General features: G+C 31.9%; 1 protein-coding gene across 1 annotated transcript; it reads right to left on the minus strand.

Moving 5' to 3' along the window:
- Positions 1-3532: 3532 nt before the first annotated feature.
- Positions 3533-8713, minus strand: LOC111374692 (IQ domain-containing protein IQM3-like). Its single transcript, XM_022997399.1, has 8 exons — positions 8609-8713; positions 8366-8431; positions 8078-8166; positions 7702-7789; positions 7166-7306; positions 6962-7054; positions 3656-3757; positions 3533-3565 (listed from the first exon to the last, which is right to left on the minus strand). The coding sequence occupies exons 1-8, from the start codon at positions 8711-8713 to the stop codon at positions 3533-3535; spliced, it is 717 nt and encodes a 238-aa protein (XP_022853167.1).
- Between the last annotated feature and the right edge of the window lie 7965 nt (positions 8714-16678).

Below are 16678 nucleotides of genomic sequence, written 5' to 3' on the forward strand. Positions count from 1 at the left end.
AATAGTATGGATGATTATGGACTTGTTCTATCTAGTTTTCCCGAGCCAAAAGGAAAACTAGTTGGTCAATTCCTAAGGGGTACAACATTGGACCAATACCAATACACCATCTCCATGGTGTCCACCTCTTCTTGCGCCTCCAATTAGCTGAACTTGCAACATGTATCCTATACTAGTTGGCACGCAGGCCTAAAAGAAATCGGACTCGCAAGCCCATAATAATAACAATAATAACGAACTCCCAGGTCCAATATAATAAAGAGCTCGCAGGCCCACAACAACAATAAGAAGTGAATCAACCATTCAACACATCCATATGGTCGAGTCCATAATCATCCATAAACATTCATCACATAAATGTTTCCAATATATAATATCTAATATTATATGCAATGTCTCATAAATCTAGCAATTATAGTCGTCTAAATTAAATCAAAATTTTGGGATCGAGATAATTAAACAATTAATTAATTAATTTAATCGATGGGCCTATTTAATTAAAGTCAAATTTTAACTAAATCCCGAATTAGAGTCCAACTCTAATTGCATAACTACTGGGCGAAGTAATTTAATCAAAATCGAATTTTAATTAATTATTAAATTAGAGTCATACTCTAAGTTCTAATTTGCATTGGGAAGTGGTGCTAATTCAAAACAAATTTTAATTAATGTAATATTAGAGTCCAACTCTAATAAAATTGAATTAATATTTTAATTTAGGACAAAATTCCCTAACAAAATAAAAATTCAATTAAGGGTCAAACTAAATATTTAAGTTAAAATCTAATTTTAACAAAATATAAAAGTCGTCAAATTTTAAATAAATTTTTAATTCTGGGTCAAAATTATTGTATGGGTCAAACCCAATCTAAAACTCATTTTTAAAACAATTCAAAATTCAAAATCAAAACCTTTTGAAAATTTACAAATTTTACCCAAATTGGAAATTAACAGCAGACCCTTCCAAACTAAAAATTTACAGAACAGGTCCCTGATTTTAAAATTGCAAATCGACCCCATTTTCGTAATTGCAACCAGGGGCCCCTGTCTCCACCAAACCCTAAACAATTTTTTTTTTATTTCCTTCCAGTGGTGGCGCTAGTGCCAGCTGGAAACAACCAGTAGCGCATCGCGCTGCCGGTTGCAGCGCGAAGGAGCTGCAGGAGCGCCGGCAGGTGCTGCTGCGACTGCCACCCGCGCGAGCAGCAGCTCCTGTTGCACGGCGCTCCGCCCGCCTCGACCCAAAATTTTTTTTTTTTGTTTTTCAAGAACAGATCCCAAAAAAAAAAAAATTAAAACTATATTTGCTAGATTTACGAATGAACATGATTAAACTAACATTTAATTTAATCAACACATTAAACAGTTCCTAACAAATACAAAGTTGGCTCTAATACCACTATTGGGTATTTACTTAAACATGCACAGCGAAATTTAACAAATTTCAATTCCCATTCAGGATTCAACTTTGTATTTAGATAAAAATTGTGATAAGAAATATACCTTTTCTTTTAATTTGCAAACTCCTTCGCGTTATTCCTTTCCAGCAGCTTGAATCTGCCTTCCACAGTTGTCCAATTGTCCAGCCTCCAATGAAATCCACACAGAGAATAAATTGCAACAGCTAGAATTTTTCTCTTGTGCCAGCAAGAATAATGAAAACCTATTGGACCTCAAACCCTAGCTATGTATATATATAAACCCAAACGGACCCGGCCCGGTCCGGTCCAATATTTAATTAATCCAATTAATTAAACCCGGTCCGTGAATTAATTAATCCAATTAATTAATTCGGGAATATAAATAACAAATCCAATTAATTAATTTATCCAACGATTGTTAGATTAACCAATTGGAAATTTGCAATCTTCCAATTCTCTTTTGTGTGCGACCCATTAGGTTCCCGACCACGATGCCTAACGTCGTGAAATATTATTTTGATCTAATCAAAATTGATAAATTAAAACGCCCTTTTAATTTATCGTCAATTCACACTTACCGTCCCTGATTGACATCTAACAATGTGTCAGGGCAATACATGTGACGGGAAATGTCACGTGGTATGACGAAACCAAATTCGTTCGTTTACCGTGAAACTATTATCCCTTCGTCAATATGATCCGATCAATTATGAGATATGAAATTGTGTCAATCTCGATCATCGATCATATCTTTCACTCCACTATTAAGTCAATATAAATCGAAAACTCCTTTTCGACTTATGAGTACACCTTGGCCAAGGATTTCATCATCGACTTAATTAAATGAAACGCAGATCATAATCTCCTACTATCTAAGAGTGACGAATCCTTTATTGATTAATCACAACCTTCATACGATTCTTGACGTACTCAAACGATATCGTATTAGCGGCCCTTTTCAGAGCAACATCCAACACCGCCAAAGTATGACTGTCCTCATATAAGGTACCATGACGACCTCAAGTCAAAGGACCAATTCCACTACCGAACGTTAGAGATTAACCACTGACACTCAGATAGTTATCCATGTGGAATTTCTTAGCGGGTCTCCAATGTTTTGTTCTATAACAAAACATCCACGTGTTCATTTAAGTATCACCACACTTTAGCTCGTGAGATCAGCTACTTACTTCACAAGTAAGAAATGCCACACGTGATGATCTAGCTGTATTAACGATATCCGTATCTCGTTATTACTTACAACCATGGTCTATTCAAGATCCAATTATATGTAATTTGTATCTCACAATCACAACTCCTTGTGATTAACAGATTACCTAAAAATTGGATCTTCGGATTCTATTATTTAATATTATTTATCACAAAATTAATTTAAATAAATAATAGATCTCGCCAAAATCAAATGCATTAAACATATTAAAAGCGTTTACAACCTAAATCGATTGGATTTAGGGCATAACACTTGCACTCATCACCAGTTTGGACACTTTCTGTTTTAGACTTTATGGATCAATCGTAACCAAAAATGGTGCCACAAAAGGACGAGAGAGATGATTCGTGGCTTCTTCTAACTTGGAGGAGTCACCAGTAAGCTTGCAATTGACCATATCTTATATGTTTATTACTCGTTTAGAGTTAATTCCAGTTGTTACATTTGCACCAGTTGTTTCTGACGAGGACGTTTCTGTTCCCTTTTCACTGATGGGAATAGAATTCGTCAAACTCTAATAATGGATAAATAAAGTGGAGATGAACCCATCCCCGAGTGAACAAAAGTGCTGATTAGAGTATTCTGCAGATGATCATGTTATACTCAACTCACACAGTCACACGCCATCATTACATATATTTCTCTTCAATTGCACATTCTACAGATGATTCTGGTACACTAAAGTCACACACCATCATTACATCTATTTCTCTTTAATTCTCCATTCTACAGATGATTCAGATAGACACACATGTCACACACTATCATTACATATATTTCTCTTCAACTCTCCATTCTGCAGATGATGCTGGTACACTCAAGTTACACACCATTCTTACATATAAATATAATTCAGCAATTTCGGAGGCAAATCTAGACTTTAGGACTCAAAGTCTTCGTTCGCCTTCCTGATCTGTTAAAAAAAAGATATGAGACAACAACACTATTAGTTGAAATACTGAATCACAGGAAAAAATATAAGTAGGAAAGGCAGATGATGCACCTGGACTTCGTCAAGATTGACTCCATTTTCCTTGAGAAATGATAAAAATCGTTCAAGGCTATCCTCAGTTGGCTTATAATGTCCACTGGAAGGTGAGATACGCTAAAGAAAGTAAAGAGATTGCATTAGATAAAAATTTATTTAGCAAAATCCTATTCATGGGGCTTCGCATTAATTCAATGCGCCTCTACTACTTTTGTCCTTTCAAGTTTTAGATATAGTACGTGTATATTAAGACCAAGCAATAGTTTAGAAATTGTGGTTCGATCTTCCAAATGGATATAAGTTTCAAGATTCCTTCAAAGAGAATAAATTAATTAGGAACTTCATAGTAGTTTACTTCTAAATGCTGATCCTGAACTTTCTAGATCCTCGAATGGCAGAAACAATCAAGAGATTACAAGTATCAGCTGAGTGAGCATGCATCTACAATCAAAATTTTGAAGCATCATGCTATAATAAGTAGATTCCTAACACATACAAGACTTCACTTGAGGATCATTTTCTCTACTACCTACAAGAAATTGGTAACCTGTATCAAGACTAAACAAAATAAGACAGTCACTAAATTTGTTCAATATTTGTTGGATTGGCTTTTGTAGATACTATCATGAAAGACATGATCTTACAAAGATGAACACCACTCTATCTGAGAATAGGTGAGTAATACACACACATATGAAGTACCTCGGTTGAGGATGAAGCAATTATCATCCACAATCAACATAAAGTATCTAAAACCAAGATTACTAGACACATGCCAACGCCCATAAATTTGCATATAGATATTCAAGAATATTAACGGGTTTATGAACACCGTGCAGAAAATGCAATCTAACAAAAAAAAAGCAATTTCAAAGAAAGTGATTTTTAGCAACAAAATCATTTCCAAACACCCCGTATAGTTTTAGAAGTTGAAGGCCTTTCTCACTAATTTGGCCCATCCTTGGTGCCACAAATGTGAATTATCTTTAGGATTTGAGATAGTTGATGAAGTAAACCTATGGTTTGTTCAATATTTAGTTCTTGTTTTGGTTTGGCTAAAAATCAGAATTTTAGTAAATTTTGATAAAAATTAATTAAATATGTAGTTGTAAAATTAATAAAAGTTGTGGATACCATAAAATATGTTGTTAACATTACTTATTGACTTTGACTTGAATTTTATCAATTTTTGAATTAAACCAAACAGGAATTTAGTACATAAAGCCTATTTCTCTTGAGAGTGTCCACTATAACAAGTGACTCTTAGTACGTCCCTTCCTTATCTTAATGTCATAGTCTAAATCCTGCACATTACCTAAGAAAATCATATATCTTTGCAATTCAGTTATACCATATTTTATGCAAAACTAAATCAACATTTTTAGCAATGATCTCCCACCCTTTGTGAGTTAGAGCAATCAAACCTACAATTTTTGATCAGTAAATATTTGATTGTCTAAATTTTAGACCCACAAGAGTGATGGGCATATAACTCCTCCCCGTCACAAGTAGGATATCATTTCTATCAAGTCAACTAGTCTCTTTAAGAGAATTTTTAATAAGGTGACCTCCACAATAAATATACCTCTTTCTTTTTTGCCGTACTTTTCTCTTGTTCCTGTCCGTCTAATTGAATAACCACTGCTCTGGCCTTTTCTGGTAAGTTGTCTCTAGTGATCATAAACAAGAATATACGAGATTTTATCCTTTATATTTGACTCTAGAAAAGGTTCATCAACAATTACAAAACTTACTTAACTTACAAATCTTAAAATTCGTTGGAACCTTGACTTAATATGCTTTCCTATCAGATCAAATTTACCTAGTAAATAGTTCTATCGTCCCTATATTTAATTGGAAAACCAGTCCAAAAGCTTGTTTGAGCCCATAGATATCAAACCCTGCCCGGACCGGCCAGTCGGGACGTGGATATCGGTCACCCGGGCCCTTAACCGTGCAGGTTTGAATAATCTTACACAAATGCAAATAGCTCGGATTAGCAAGTTAACCCATCTGTTGACCGATGTAACCAGCTGCTTTCTTACCAAATCGGGCCTGTTTTTATTACAAATCGAGCTGTTGACTGGTTTGACCGAATTTCAAAAGCTTTTTCTTAAATATTTAAGGCTTTTAAAATACATGAGACTTGAACCTTAGACCTCAAGGTGGGATGGGAAATACCTAACACTAGAGCTCAATAAATTATCGTTACCAATTTGCCATAATAAATATTATTTATACTTTATTAAAAATATTTTTAAAAAAAAATTATAGTCCTAATTTTAATTAAAATGAATTGAATATTTAACAAAATAATCTAAAAATATATAAATAATTTAAAATTTTTAATTTTATCTCAAACAAAATTTCATATATATAATAAAAATAATAAAAAAACTTAGAATTTTTAAGTAATGATCCATCGGTCCAACCACTAACTCACCGGTTCAACCACTAACCCGTTACCCGGTACTTTGACTGGGTCGATGTCCAGTTGAGGAATGTGTAGTTGAAAAGAAAAGAAAAAAAATGTATTTTTGAAAATAATGGGGATTAAGCAAATATTGGCTTCTAAAAAAAATGAAAAATTAGCCCAAATTCATGATGAAATAAAAAAGAATAAGAGATTTAACCCAGCCAAAAATTAAGTTTGACCTAACTAACTTCATTCTTTACCCAAACCCAATGTTTAATTATTCAAATTAATTTAAGACTCTACAAACAATTTTTATTGATTAAAGCAAAAATAAATGACTTAAAAGTAATTAAATTTTTTCTAATTTATTTTTTCATTTATTACTTATTTATACTTGTGAGTTAAAAATTTATTTATTCCAACAATGAAATGGATATGCTCTATATTTAATTTTATTAGTTAAAAATATATTTTTTAGAACTTTGTTATGAGTGTCCAAAAAATATATTCCGACACACTTCGTCATGAGCGTCATGAGTTTAATCTTTTAAATTAAATCTCCTGTGACATAGAACATCTTTTATAGTATAAGTTTATTAAAAAAAATTTAAATTTCAGTCCATCCTAGTATACTGTATATGTTTCTGACTCCGTCCCTGGGTTTTGGAAAACTAAAGATAGTAACACTGAAACCTGACTTCTCCTTCTTCAAGTTGGTGAATATTGACACTTCTTTGTCACATTGCCCTATTTCAACATTGCTAAGAGCCAATGCAATGCATCTGCAATCGACTGCTTGAAATGATACCTTAAGTACATAGCCCTGTTTCGGCACACTTTAGGACTTGATAATAGTATTCTATGTTTTATCAAGAAATTAAAGTATAGGACAGCTCGAAATTTACCTTAAGAACTCCATCTTCTACCAAGAGTCTCCCAGCAGTTAAAGAAGCTTCTCCCGCAAGAAAGCTGGAATGATGGAAAATTCCTTTATCTTTCTGAATGTTATTCAAAAAGTAACAAAGAATTAACAAGATCCAATGTAGAGAGAGAGAGAGAGAGAGAGATTAAAAAAAATCACGTGAATACAATAGTTTTTTAGACCTTACCTCTCCAATGTAGAGTTTCTTAGAAATGCTCACTACAAAGATGTATTTCAGTTGTGGCGATACATGGTGAAGAAGTTTTCTGGTTATATTGTGTAATATTTTTCCATCAACGACCTCATACTCGTAATATTCTCTCTCTTTCTGATAATATCAAAGAAGAATAAAAAACTAAGAACCATGCCTGAAATGTTGCATAGGTTATAATAGAACAATATTTTAAGAAAGATATGTAATTTATCCATAATATAATAAAGAGGTCCCTATAATAGTTGCATCACATACTCTATGCAGAAGTAAATATTTAGCACACTACTAGATTGTTATCAATTAAATGAATAATAAATATTATTGAAAGTAATTGATAAGAAATAGGCAAAATGTAAACAAGAATAACATTAATATAATGTGCTTCATTGAAACTATAATAAATAAGAATTTGGCACCAAATTTTCTTTTTAATATCCATTAATGTGCCAAACATGCTATAAATGTAGAAAAAAATTCATGCAAAAGAAAATGCACTTTCGACCGCATACTGATTCAAAATACTTGACACATTGTTGATCAAGCTTTGATCTTGGGCACTCTTCAAGATCAACCTCTTTGCCATCTCCAAAATCCAACCTATTAAAAAATATATATATTCGAGTTTCAATTAATACGTGATTTCCAATTTAGATAATAAAGAACCAACTGCAATTCATACTTGTTCAAAGTAAAATAAATGAAAAGCACAATCCACAAAGAGATTAGCAATTTATATAGTGTATTTTCATTTTTCTTGACAATCAGTAGAGGCAGAAACAAAATCAACTCCTTCAAGTTAGACTCCAAAAAATCTCTTAAATTGTAACTTGATACAACTCTTTTGACACCATTACTTGGCTGATGTGTTTAAAGGACTTCTCTCACCAAAAAAAGAAATGCTGTTTGGTGGAACTTTTAAACCACTCTTTATAGTATAGTTGTAAGTTGTTACCATAACGATGCCTTGTATCAATCTGCATAAATAACATATCTATTGTTAATCCCAAAAAAATGTGAAAAGCTGTCATGAGGAAGATGAGTATGAGATCTAGTCATCATACACCTTATTATGTCTTGGGCAACACACCTTTTACAATGCACGGATAAAAGATCTCCACGAGGATAAGCTAAACTTAAAAAACTCTAAGATGGCAAGAAGAAAGAGTAACTCACAACTTCAATCCAATGTTTCGAAACCAGTATGTGTGCCTTGGTATCTCTAGACAAACCCTTGCCTATCTGTCCACATATTTAGTTAAAGACAAATCATCAAATGCAGTGAAACAATCATCAATTGAAGCCACTGAATTGTTAAGTTTCTGTTACTTATATTTCTCCTTTCTCAAATTTCTGTGACTTTCTTTTATACATTTAAATACTAATCCAAAATAGTTAGAAGAAGGAATATTTATTTACTTTGGAAGCATTTGTAATGACGCGCTTCCAGCACAAGGCTGTTGTCTCAGGCTTCAAGAAGTCTTCAAATAATACAATATCGTTATTCCTTTGTACAAACCCCATTGTATAGCCACCTTCAACTTGACCATGAAAAGTTAAAACATTAAAAATAAAGCTAGAAAATTTTGAGAAAGTTACACGCATTTATATAGCATAATTTTTCAGTGTACTGTAAACAATATACACAATTCCATGCTTTGGCGGGTGGTGGGATTGAACTATTAGCAGCGAGGTTTGAGACTCTTTCGTCCTCTTAGGATTTCGATTTCTGGTGGATAGAATATTCTATGGGAAAATCATGTTTACCCTTCTTAGGGTTTTGATATATATTTTTTCTACGGCATTAAAGTAACCTTGCATCAGTTGAGACCACCAAGTTGGACTAATAAGATAAAATTCCAACTGAGGTTCCAAACCCATCGTGAAATGGTTTAAAAATCCCAATTTAATAATGCGTTCAAAGGAATTATATCCAATTGGATTGGTACTTTTTTCGTCTCCTTCTGTAGTTTTTAGTTCTCTTTTCCTGTAAGAGGGTTCCCTCAGTTCTCTTTTCTGGTACGAAGGTTCTGCATCTACTTAAATCTAGATCGTTGTTAAGATCAATAGCAATAATGGCATCAAATGAGAAATATAAAGATCATCCCAGAATACACGACAATATATATAATGCAATTCCACTGTAACAAAAATAAGTAAGAATGAAAGTTGAAGACGGAAATCATAAATTCTTCAGTAAAATCTAATTCAATAACAGCCTACAAATAAAGATAGAAGATCTTGGAAGAGAAAGAGGGAGAATTAGTGATCAGAGTGTGAATGATCAGAGTGTGAATTTTTGGATGGTTTTTTAACTGTACTAGGTTTTTTAACTCTACTAGGTCTACAAATAAAGATAGAAGATATTGGAAGAGAAAGATGAAGATATTGCTTTGTCAAGGTTGGTCTCTTCGATCTAAAGTTAGTCTAATCATAGAGTTTTGTCTCAATGTGTGAGTGCTAAACTTTTTACCTTGGGAACAAGTTCTTTCCTCTCCCCGGACCTGCAGAATTGTTGCAGTTGCTGAGATCCCAGCTCCCTAGTGAGTCTCTATGGAGAGTAATGTTTGGAAACCTCGGAGACAAAGTGGAGTGAGAGAGGATATACATATATATAGATAGATAGATACTCGTGTATTCTTTTCTCTTCCTTGAAAAAGAAAGAGGTTCTTTTAATTCTTTCACAAAAGGAGTATTACCTTATAATAGCCATAAGAAGGAAGTTTCTGCATTTTCAATTGGACCCATTAATTCTTTGTGTATGGTTTTTGTTCTTTCATAGTAATACTTCATTATTGTTAGCTTAAATTTGATTTAAAAGCTTGAGCAAGTTTACATCTACGTCATTTAAATATTGTCTTCAATAAGTCTTTTATATTTAGGTTTTATATATTTTTTACCTATTTATATCTTACGCTGCACATTAGTGATGGTGGTATTTGAATTCATAACCTTTGTTCCATGTTAAATTACTCAATCTAGAAATTATATTCAGCCCCATAAATTGAATGGATTAACAGCATGTTCATGCGTCTGTTTCACTTTACTGGGTAGATGCAACTCACTCTATGTTCCCTACTTAAGTCTCTACTTTCAAGGAGTGGTACATAGTATTCCATGCCAGCATCATGTCTTTACCTAAATTAATTATCATAGTTAACATTTCAATTTTCTGCTTGTCAAAACTGGTTATCCAAATCCGGAGTAGTCAGTGAACTCTTGTTAGTGTCATGAAATCTTGAAGGCATTAGAAAGTGACATTGTTTGAACATTCTTACTTGTCTACCTTAAATGTCAGCCGCCATGAAATACAATGCAACTAATAAAATCTTAATCGCATTAATTGTACGAGTCATTGAGATTACCAAAGCATTATCACATGCAACAAGTCATAAAATCCAACAAGTCATAAAATCCGATTCAAACATACTTTCTGGTCAGGGTGGGGGACAAGTCAAAAAATAGGTCGCCCATGTGGTGCCTGTATTAGAAGGGCTGCTGTTGGGCCATTTGGCTTTTCTGAATCCGATTATTATAACATCCAGTTTACAGAATAATCTTTTTGAGTAATCATCTTGGATTCTTGATCTTCTAAAAAACAGTTTACGACGCGCTTCTAGTTTCAAGGAGTGGTACATTGTATTCCATGCCAGCGGTAAAAAAGTTTGTGCCTATATATTTGTTAATTACTGGAATCAAAATGGATCTTTTCCCTGGAGTCTGGATCATTTGCAATTCGGCGCGGAGAGTGGCTTTCTTAATACGCTTGTAATTTTTGATTATCATACTTTGGAAAGTTAATTGTCAAGATCGTTAGAAAATGTTATAGGTTCTACTAAAAGCCAATACCTAAGTATGAAATTCTTAATTTTCTTTACAATTCCTTTTGCATCTGGGATATAGCCCAGGGCTGCCAGCAATCCGTCTGAGTAATCTCAATCACCTTCATACTATTGAATCCCGTCCAATTCTCCTTATGAAAAATGACATTAATGTAATGCAGATGCAGCTACTCACCTTATATTAAAAGGAACGTTGTGAATACATGTAGAGATGTCAAGATGTCACATTAGCTTACCAGTCTCCATGAATACACAAGAGTTAATCTTCAACACCAGTATAAACTCTACCTATCAGTTCTCTCTAACTAAATCAATTGCTCAAATCTAACTTACAAGCAAACTGTGCAACATAACTACACAATAGCTATGTGGAAATTTTGCACAGGACATGGTGATTTGAATCCACTCAGTCCCCTTCCTTTCTGTAGCCAACGCAAAAGGGCCTTATCCCAAATTTTGAGATCAGATTATCTTTTTATATTTTTTCCTTCATTCAATGCGCATTTTTAAATGAAAAATAGGTTTAATGATTTATGTATCTACCATTAACGCTTATGAGATTTTTAAAAATAACGTGAACCGTAGATTTTACTACGATATCAGGATGTTAAGGGATAAAATCTCACATCAAATAAAGATAAAAATATAGACCAACTTATAGGGTATTGAGTTACTTTTTTTAATAAGGTTGACCTTTTAAGATGAATCTCCGAATCTTAATAAAGGATAAAGATAATGAAAATCTATTGAAATAGTAAATCTTAACAAGAGCATCTTCAAGTGACTCTCTATTTTTAAAAAGTATATTCTATAATTTAGGGAGTATTTATAAATTTAGAGATTGAAATTTTTGAAGTACTTCAATAAACTCTTTATATTTAACAATTAATTTTACTATTTACAAAAAATATTTATAATTTTTCTCTAGCTTTTATTTTAACTAACTTTTCTAATCTATGATATTATTTTTCCTACATTGAAAATTGAAATACTTTAAATACATTTAATTATAGAGAGCTAGTCTATCTCTTTAAAATAAAATGTTAATTTAAATAGTATTTTGTAGCATGATTTTAAGGGTTGTCTCTCCAAAATAGAGTGTATCTCATATTTAAAGAGTCTTTTGAAGATGCTCTTAAAGTAATATTTCCCTTCTTATCTCTATGATAAAAGCAAATTAATTTCTCTGATTCTGGTTATACATGTGGAAGTGGAAAGAATAATGCTAAAGGTAAAAGACAATTTTGCTTTGGAATCTCCATTTGTGTATCATCTAACCTATGATAATGTTGTCAAAACAAATAAAGTACCCACACCCAAACCAATCCCAACGTACCTGAACCCAAGAAATCCTAATTATTACCAGATTAGCAAAATGAAAATGCTAGGTACCAACGCCAACACCATCTCCATTGGCCCCATCTATGCACCTTCCTAGTTCTTCACATTTTGTAAAAGGATGAATGTGTAAATTATTTTTCCAATTTTCTATGATTTAATTCTTCACATCCGAAAATGGTGGTACTTATTTCTTATCTTACTTGTATAGAAATGAGTGTCTGATAAGCAGAGGCGGATAGAGAAATTGAGCTGGGGGGGACAGAATCAAACTTTGTACAAATCAAATACTTTGTTTTTTTATTTTTGAATGATTAATATTTGACCTGAAAAAATGTAGATTTAAATTTCAAAACTATTTCTTCATTAATATTTTGCTAATCATTTTCATTTATTTGATTTTGAACAATAATTTTATTAATATTTTGCTCATCACAAGAAAATATATATTTATGTTTTAAAAAATTGTGTATTTGATACAAACAGTCAATTCAAGTAATCGAAAGAAGAGATAAATAAGAAATAACCAATATTCAATACTAATAATCAGTCAAATAAACACAATTCGTTATATATAAATTAAATTTTATATAATCAGTTTAGACAAATGTTATATACACAAATAGAATAGGAGAAAATGCAAATTTAAGTTCTAATTAATTAAAAATTTGTAGTAAATGTGATAATTGTAGAGGAATTATAAACAAATTTTAAAAAATTAGAAGAGTTAAGATTTTGGTAAAAGGCTTGAAGGAGAGAATAGGATAGAGCAATAAAAATGAGAGAAAAATCAAATTTATTGTGATTTTGTCTCTGTTTGATGGGGATTAAAGTTCGATTTTAATAAATTTTGATTAAATTTTAGAAGTTAAAGAATTCAGGAAATATGTTCTTAAAATTAATTATTAACTTGATTTAGATTAAAATTTTAATTTCAATCGATACCAAACATAACTTAAAAAAAAAATAAACGAGGAAATCTCAAAAGTTGGGGGGTCACTTGACCCCCCATGACCCCCTTGGGTCCGCCCATGCTGATAAGCCAACTTTGGTGAAGCAATTGTAATAGAAGATGTGTTTATAATTTTTTATTGTGTAATAAGCCAACTTTTTGTGCTCCAGCCGAATTCATTGCTAACGAACGTGGTGCATTGCCACAGTAGATGTATTTGGCCATAGTTCTATGTTGTACAGTACAACGTTAGACGTATCAACCATATAGTTTATGTCTGATGCAGCTTAAAGACCATCATTTTTTATTTTCTCATGTTCGAAATGTCTCATTCTCATTAAATTATACTAACACTTATTCCACGTTTAAAAGCTTCTCTACGGTGTCGGAGTCATTCATGTCCATCTTCTTTGAGATTCCATTTTTACCCTTGTTGTACATATTCAAAAGATGAAATTGCCTCATCATAATTCCCCCAAGAATTAGATCATGGCCATTTCCGGTATTGCATAAATTTGATGGCAAATACATGAGATAGTAGGTCTCCAACAATTGACACAATGACAATTAATGGGACTCGCAAACATGCAAAAAGTTATCAATTTATTCAAATAGGTAAATCAGATGGGGGCATAACTTTTAGCCATATAACAGTTCAATTGTGTTTTGGCCTTTTTTTCTTTTTTTCTTTTTTTTTTTTTAAACCTTAGAAGAAAAATGTGAAGAAATCATGCTCGTTTGTCGGGAAAATGAACTTTTGTCGATCATTTTTAGAGTTTTGTATATAAAATGGGGTTTCATGACATTTATTCGAATTGGTTTAAGAGAAACGGGAATGTCAATAATCCCATCATTCACTGGTAAAAAGATTCTATTTCCTGATCTTATAAATTTCACTATCTAATTAATTAAACGGATAAAATTGTGTATATATAAAATGCTCAAGACATCCTGGATAAAACATTCAATTTTAAAGTACACGAAGCACCATTTTGTTGTCAAAACCAGCTGGTTCGTATGGTTAAGCTCCAGTTCGATTTGTCAAATTGTCCCAGTTGTAGTGATATGATCAGAAATGTGTCTTATTAGTAGATTTTCTAGCCGGGTTCTTTATTAACTATGATCAATAATTTTACCAAAGCGATATTTCGTGGTTTATTTTAAAAAATTATAGAGGTAGCCTTTTGTTGATGTTAGCATCAGAACTACTGCGAAAGTTAAAAAAATAAAAATAAAAATAATTTAAGAAAATGGATCATTAACAATTTAGTGACTCATTTGCTTTATGGTCTAGTGGGCATGCAAAGGCTTCCTTCACATTTCAGTTAAGGGTCTGTTTGATTGTAAAGATTGAATTGCATTGCTTAGAAAATGAAGTTCAGGGAATTGAATTGTCTAGAATTAGTGGCGAATCCAAGATTTTGAGTCAGCACGGGCGGCCGTTGACCGTCGACTGTCGACTGCAATAAAATATTAAGAGCTCGTTTGTTGTCAATTTTTTATTTTTATTTTTATTTTTTTGCAGAAAATGCATTTTGGAATAGTGATTTGATGAAGAATAAGTGGTTAAAAATAAGGAAAAATTTTAAATTTACATGTAATATTATTTTATTGAAAAATGTATGGTTGAAAATAAAATAGAGAAAAATGTATTTTGAAATAAAAGGGAATCAAACAAGATCTAAAATTTAAATATAACAATTATTTTGTTGAAATTGAACATATATAATTTTATTATAAGATAAACCGTACTTACGAAATGATATTGTTGCTAAGTTTTATATAATTCAAAGGAAGAGCGCGAGTTCAAATGTGCACAATTGCATTAAAACCACTAAAATTAATATACATAAATTTGTTAACTTTAGTGTCACAAGTCAATAAGTGCCATAATTGTCAACCTTTTAATAATTCTAACAAGAGTGCCAAGTTTGAATCCCCTCCTCCTTATTCCACTAATTTGCCATTTAGTTTTGGTAAAAATTGTAGAAGTGAAAAAAAATAAAAAATCATACAGTAAATTGGTTGTAAAAGGAATCAAACCAGCAACTTGCAAGACATAAAAGCCGGTTATTTGGAAATAAATTATTAGTAATATAATCTAAAAAATATATCTGTTATCAACCAAAAAAAATGGTTGCCGGCGAATCCAGTACGTGCGGCCGCGGGTGCTCGTTAGGGCCACTGTCTAGAATTGTTTTCCTAAAAATTGTAAATTATTGTCTTTGATTGGTATAATTTTGCACGTGAAAAATGTTAAAATAAAAATATTTTTTGATGTTCATTTGATTTTGTTTTATATAAAAATTGTCAATTAAATGAATGAAATTTACTAGTATTGAAAATGAAATTTGTTTCCATTGCCCAAAAAAAAAAGAAAAAAAAATTCAAGAAATTTTGCTATCTTTGGGTGTTCGTTTGACTTTGTTTTACATAAAAATTGTCAATTAAGGGGAAATATTTCTTTACAGTAATTTTTAAAATTTGTTTACATTACCAAAAATAAATAAATAAATAAACAAAAAAATAAAAAATTGCTACAATACTCGAGAAAATGAATTGGTTTTCCATGAAAACATGGAAAACCACACTTTCCAAGACAATCAAGAATTGGAATTCCATGAAAATAATTGTGCTACCAAACAACAAAAAAAATAAAAAAGATGGAATTGAAATTCCATTTCCATGCAATTCCATGCTATCAAACACTGCGGTAATTGACTTTTTAGCAGAGAATTCAAAACTTGAGTTAGCTTTTTCTTCGTGGGATTTTTCGATGTTCAATACTATCTTTGTTGCCCTGTGACGATTATGCCACTTCTGAAGTTAATTTAACATTAAATTGTTATGTACGTTTTCTAGATTTATGCAAATCATTGTTATGGTAATTATTTCCATCTATTTTTTCTCGTGACAAAAGTTTGAACCACCAGTCAAGTAGCGGCGTCAAAATGGGTGGGGTGCCCGACCCGTGTGAATTGGCAGGGGAAGCGTTGGGTTTTGATTTAAGAAAACAGATTTGAATTAGTATAAATTTTTATTATGTAAAATGGCCGAAAGACAGTTTCTTTCACAAAATCTTGCAAACCTTTGTTACCCCTTCAAAGTTGAGACAGAAAGTTAATTAAAATTAACTATACTTCTTTTTAGTCTTAGTCAAACATGCTTTTCTCAAAAATTAAGTCACTAACATATTAAAGATTACTAGGTAAAAGGAGAAATTAGGGATTGACTTCCCAACCTTTGATGTGGTGTATTATGGGATCCTCAATGTATATAGATACATAAATTTGAGTTCACATTTGATCGAAATAATTAATATGGACGTTAAAATCGCACATTACTTTAATTTGAAAG

The sequence above is a fragment of the Olea europaea genome, unplaced genomic scaffold, assembly GCF_002742605.1.
Source record: "Olea europaea var. sylvestris unplaced genomic scaffold, O_europaea_v1 scaffold1278, whole genome shotgun sequence".
In the NCBI taxonomy this organism is placed as follows: Eukaryota; Viridiplantae; Streptophyta; class Magnoliopsida; order Lamiales; family Oleaceae; genus Olea; species Olea europaea.

Excerpts from the sequence above, each read along its gene's own strand:
- LOC111374692 (XM_022997399.1), bottom strand. The coding sequence starts at position 8,713 with ATGGGGTTTGTACAAAGGAATAACGATATTGTATTATTTGAAGACTTC. Across the intron at positions 8,432-8,608 it reads TCATTACAAATGCTTCCAAA|ATAGGCAAGGGTTTGTCTAG; the intron begins GTAAATAAATAT and ends ATATGTGGACAG. Across the intron at positions 3,566-3,655 it reads TCAATCTTGACGAAGTCCAG|ATCAGGAAGGCGAACGAAGA; the intron begins GTGCATCATCTG and ends TTTTTTTAACAG.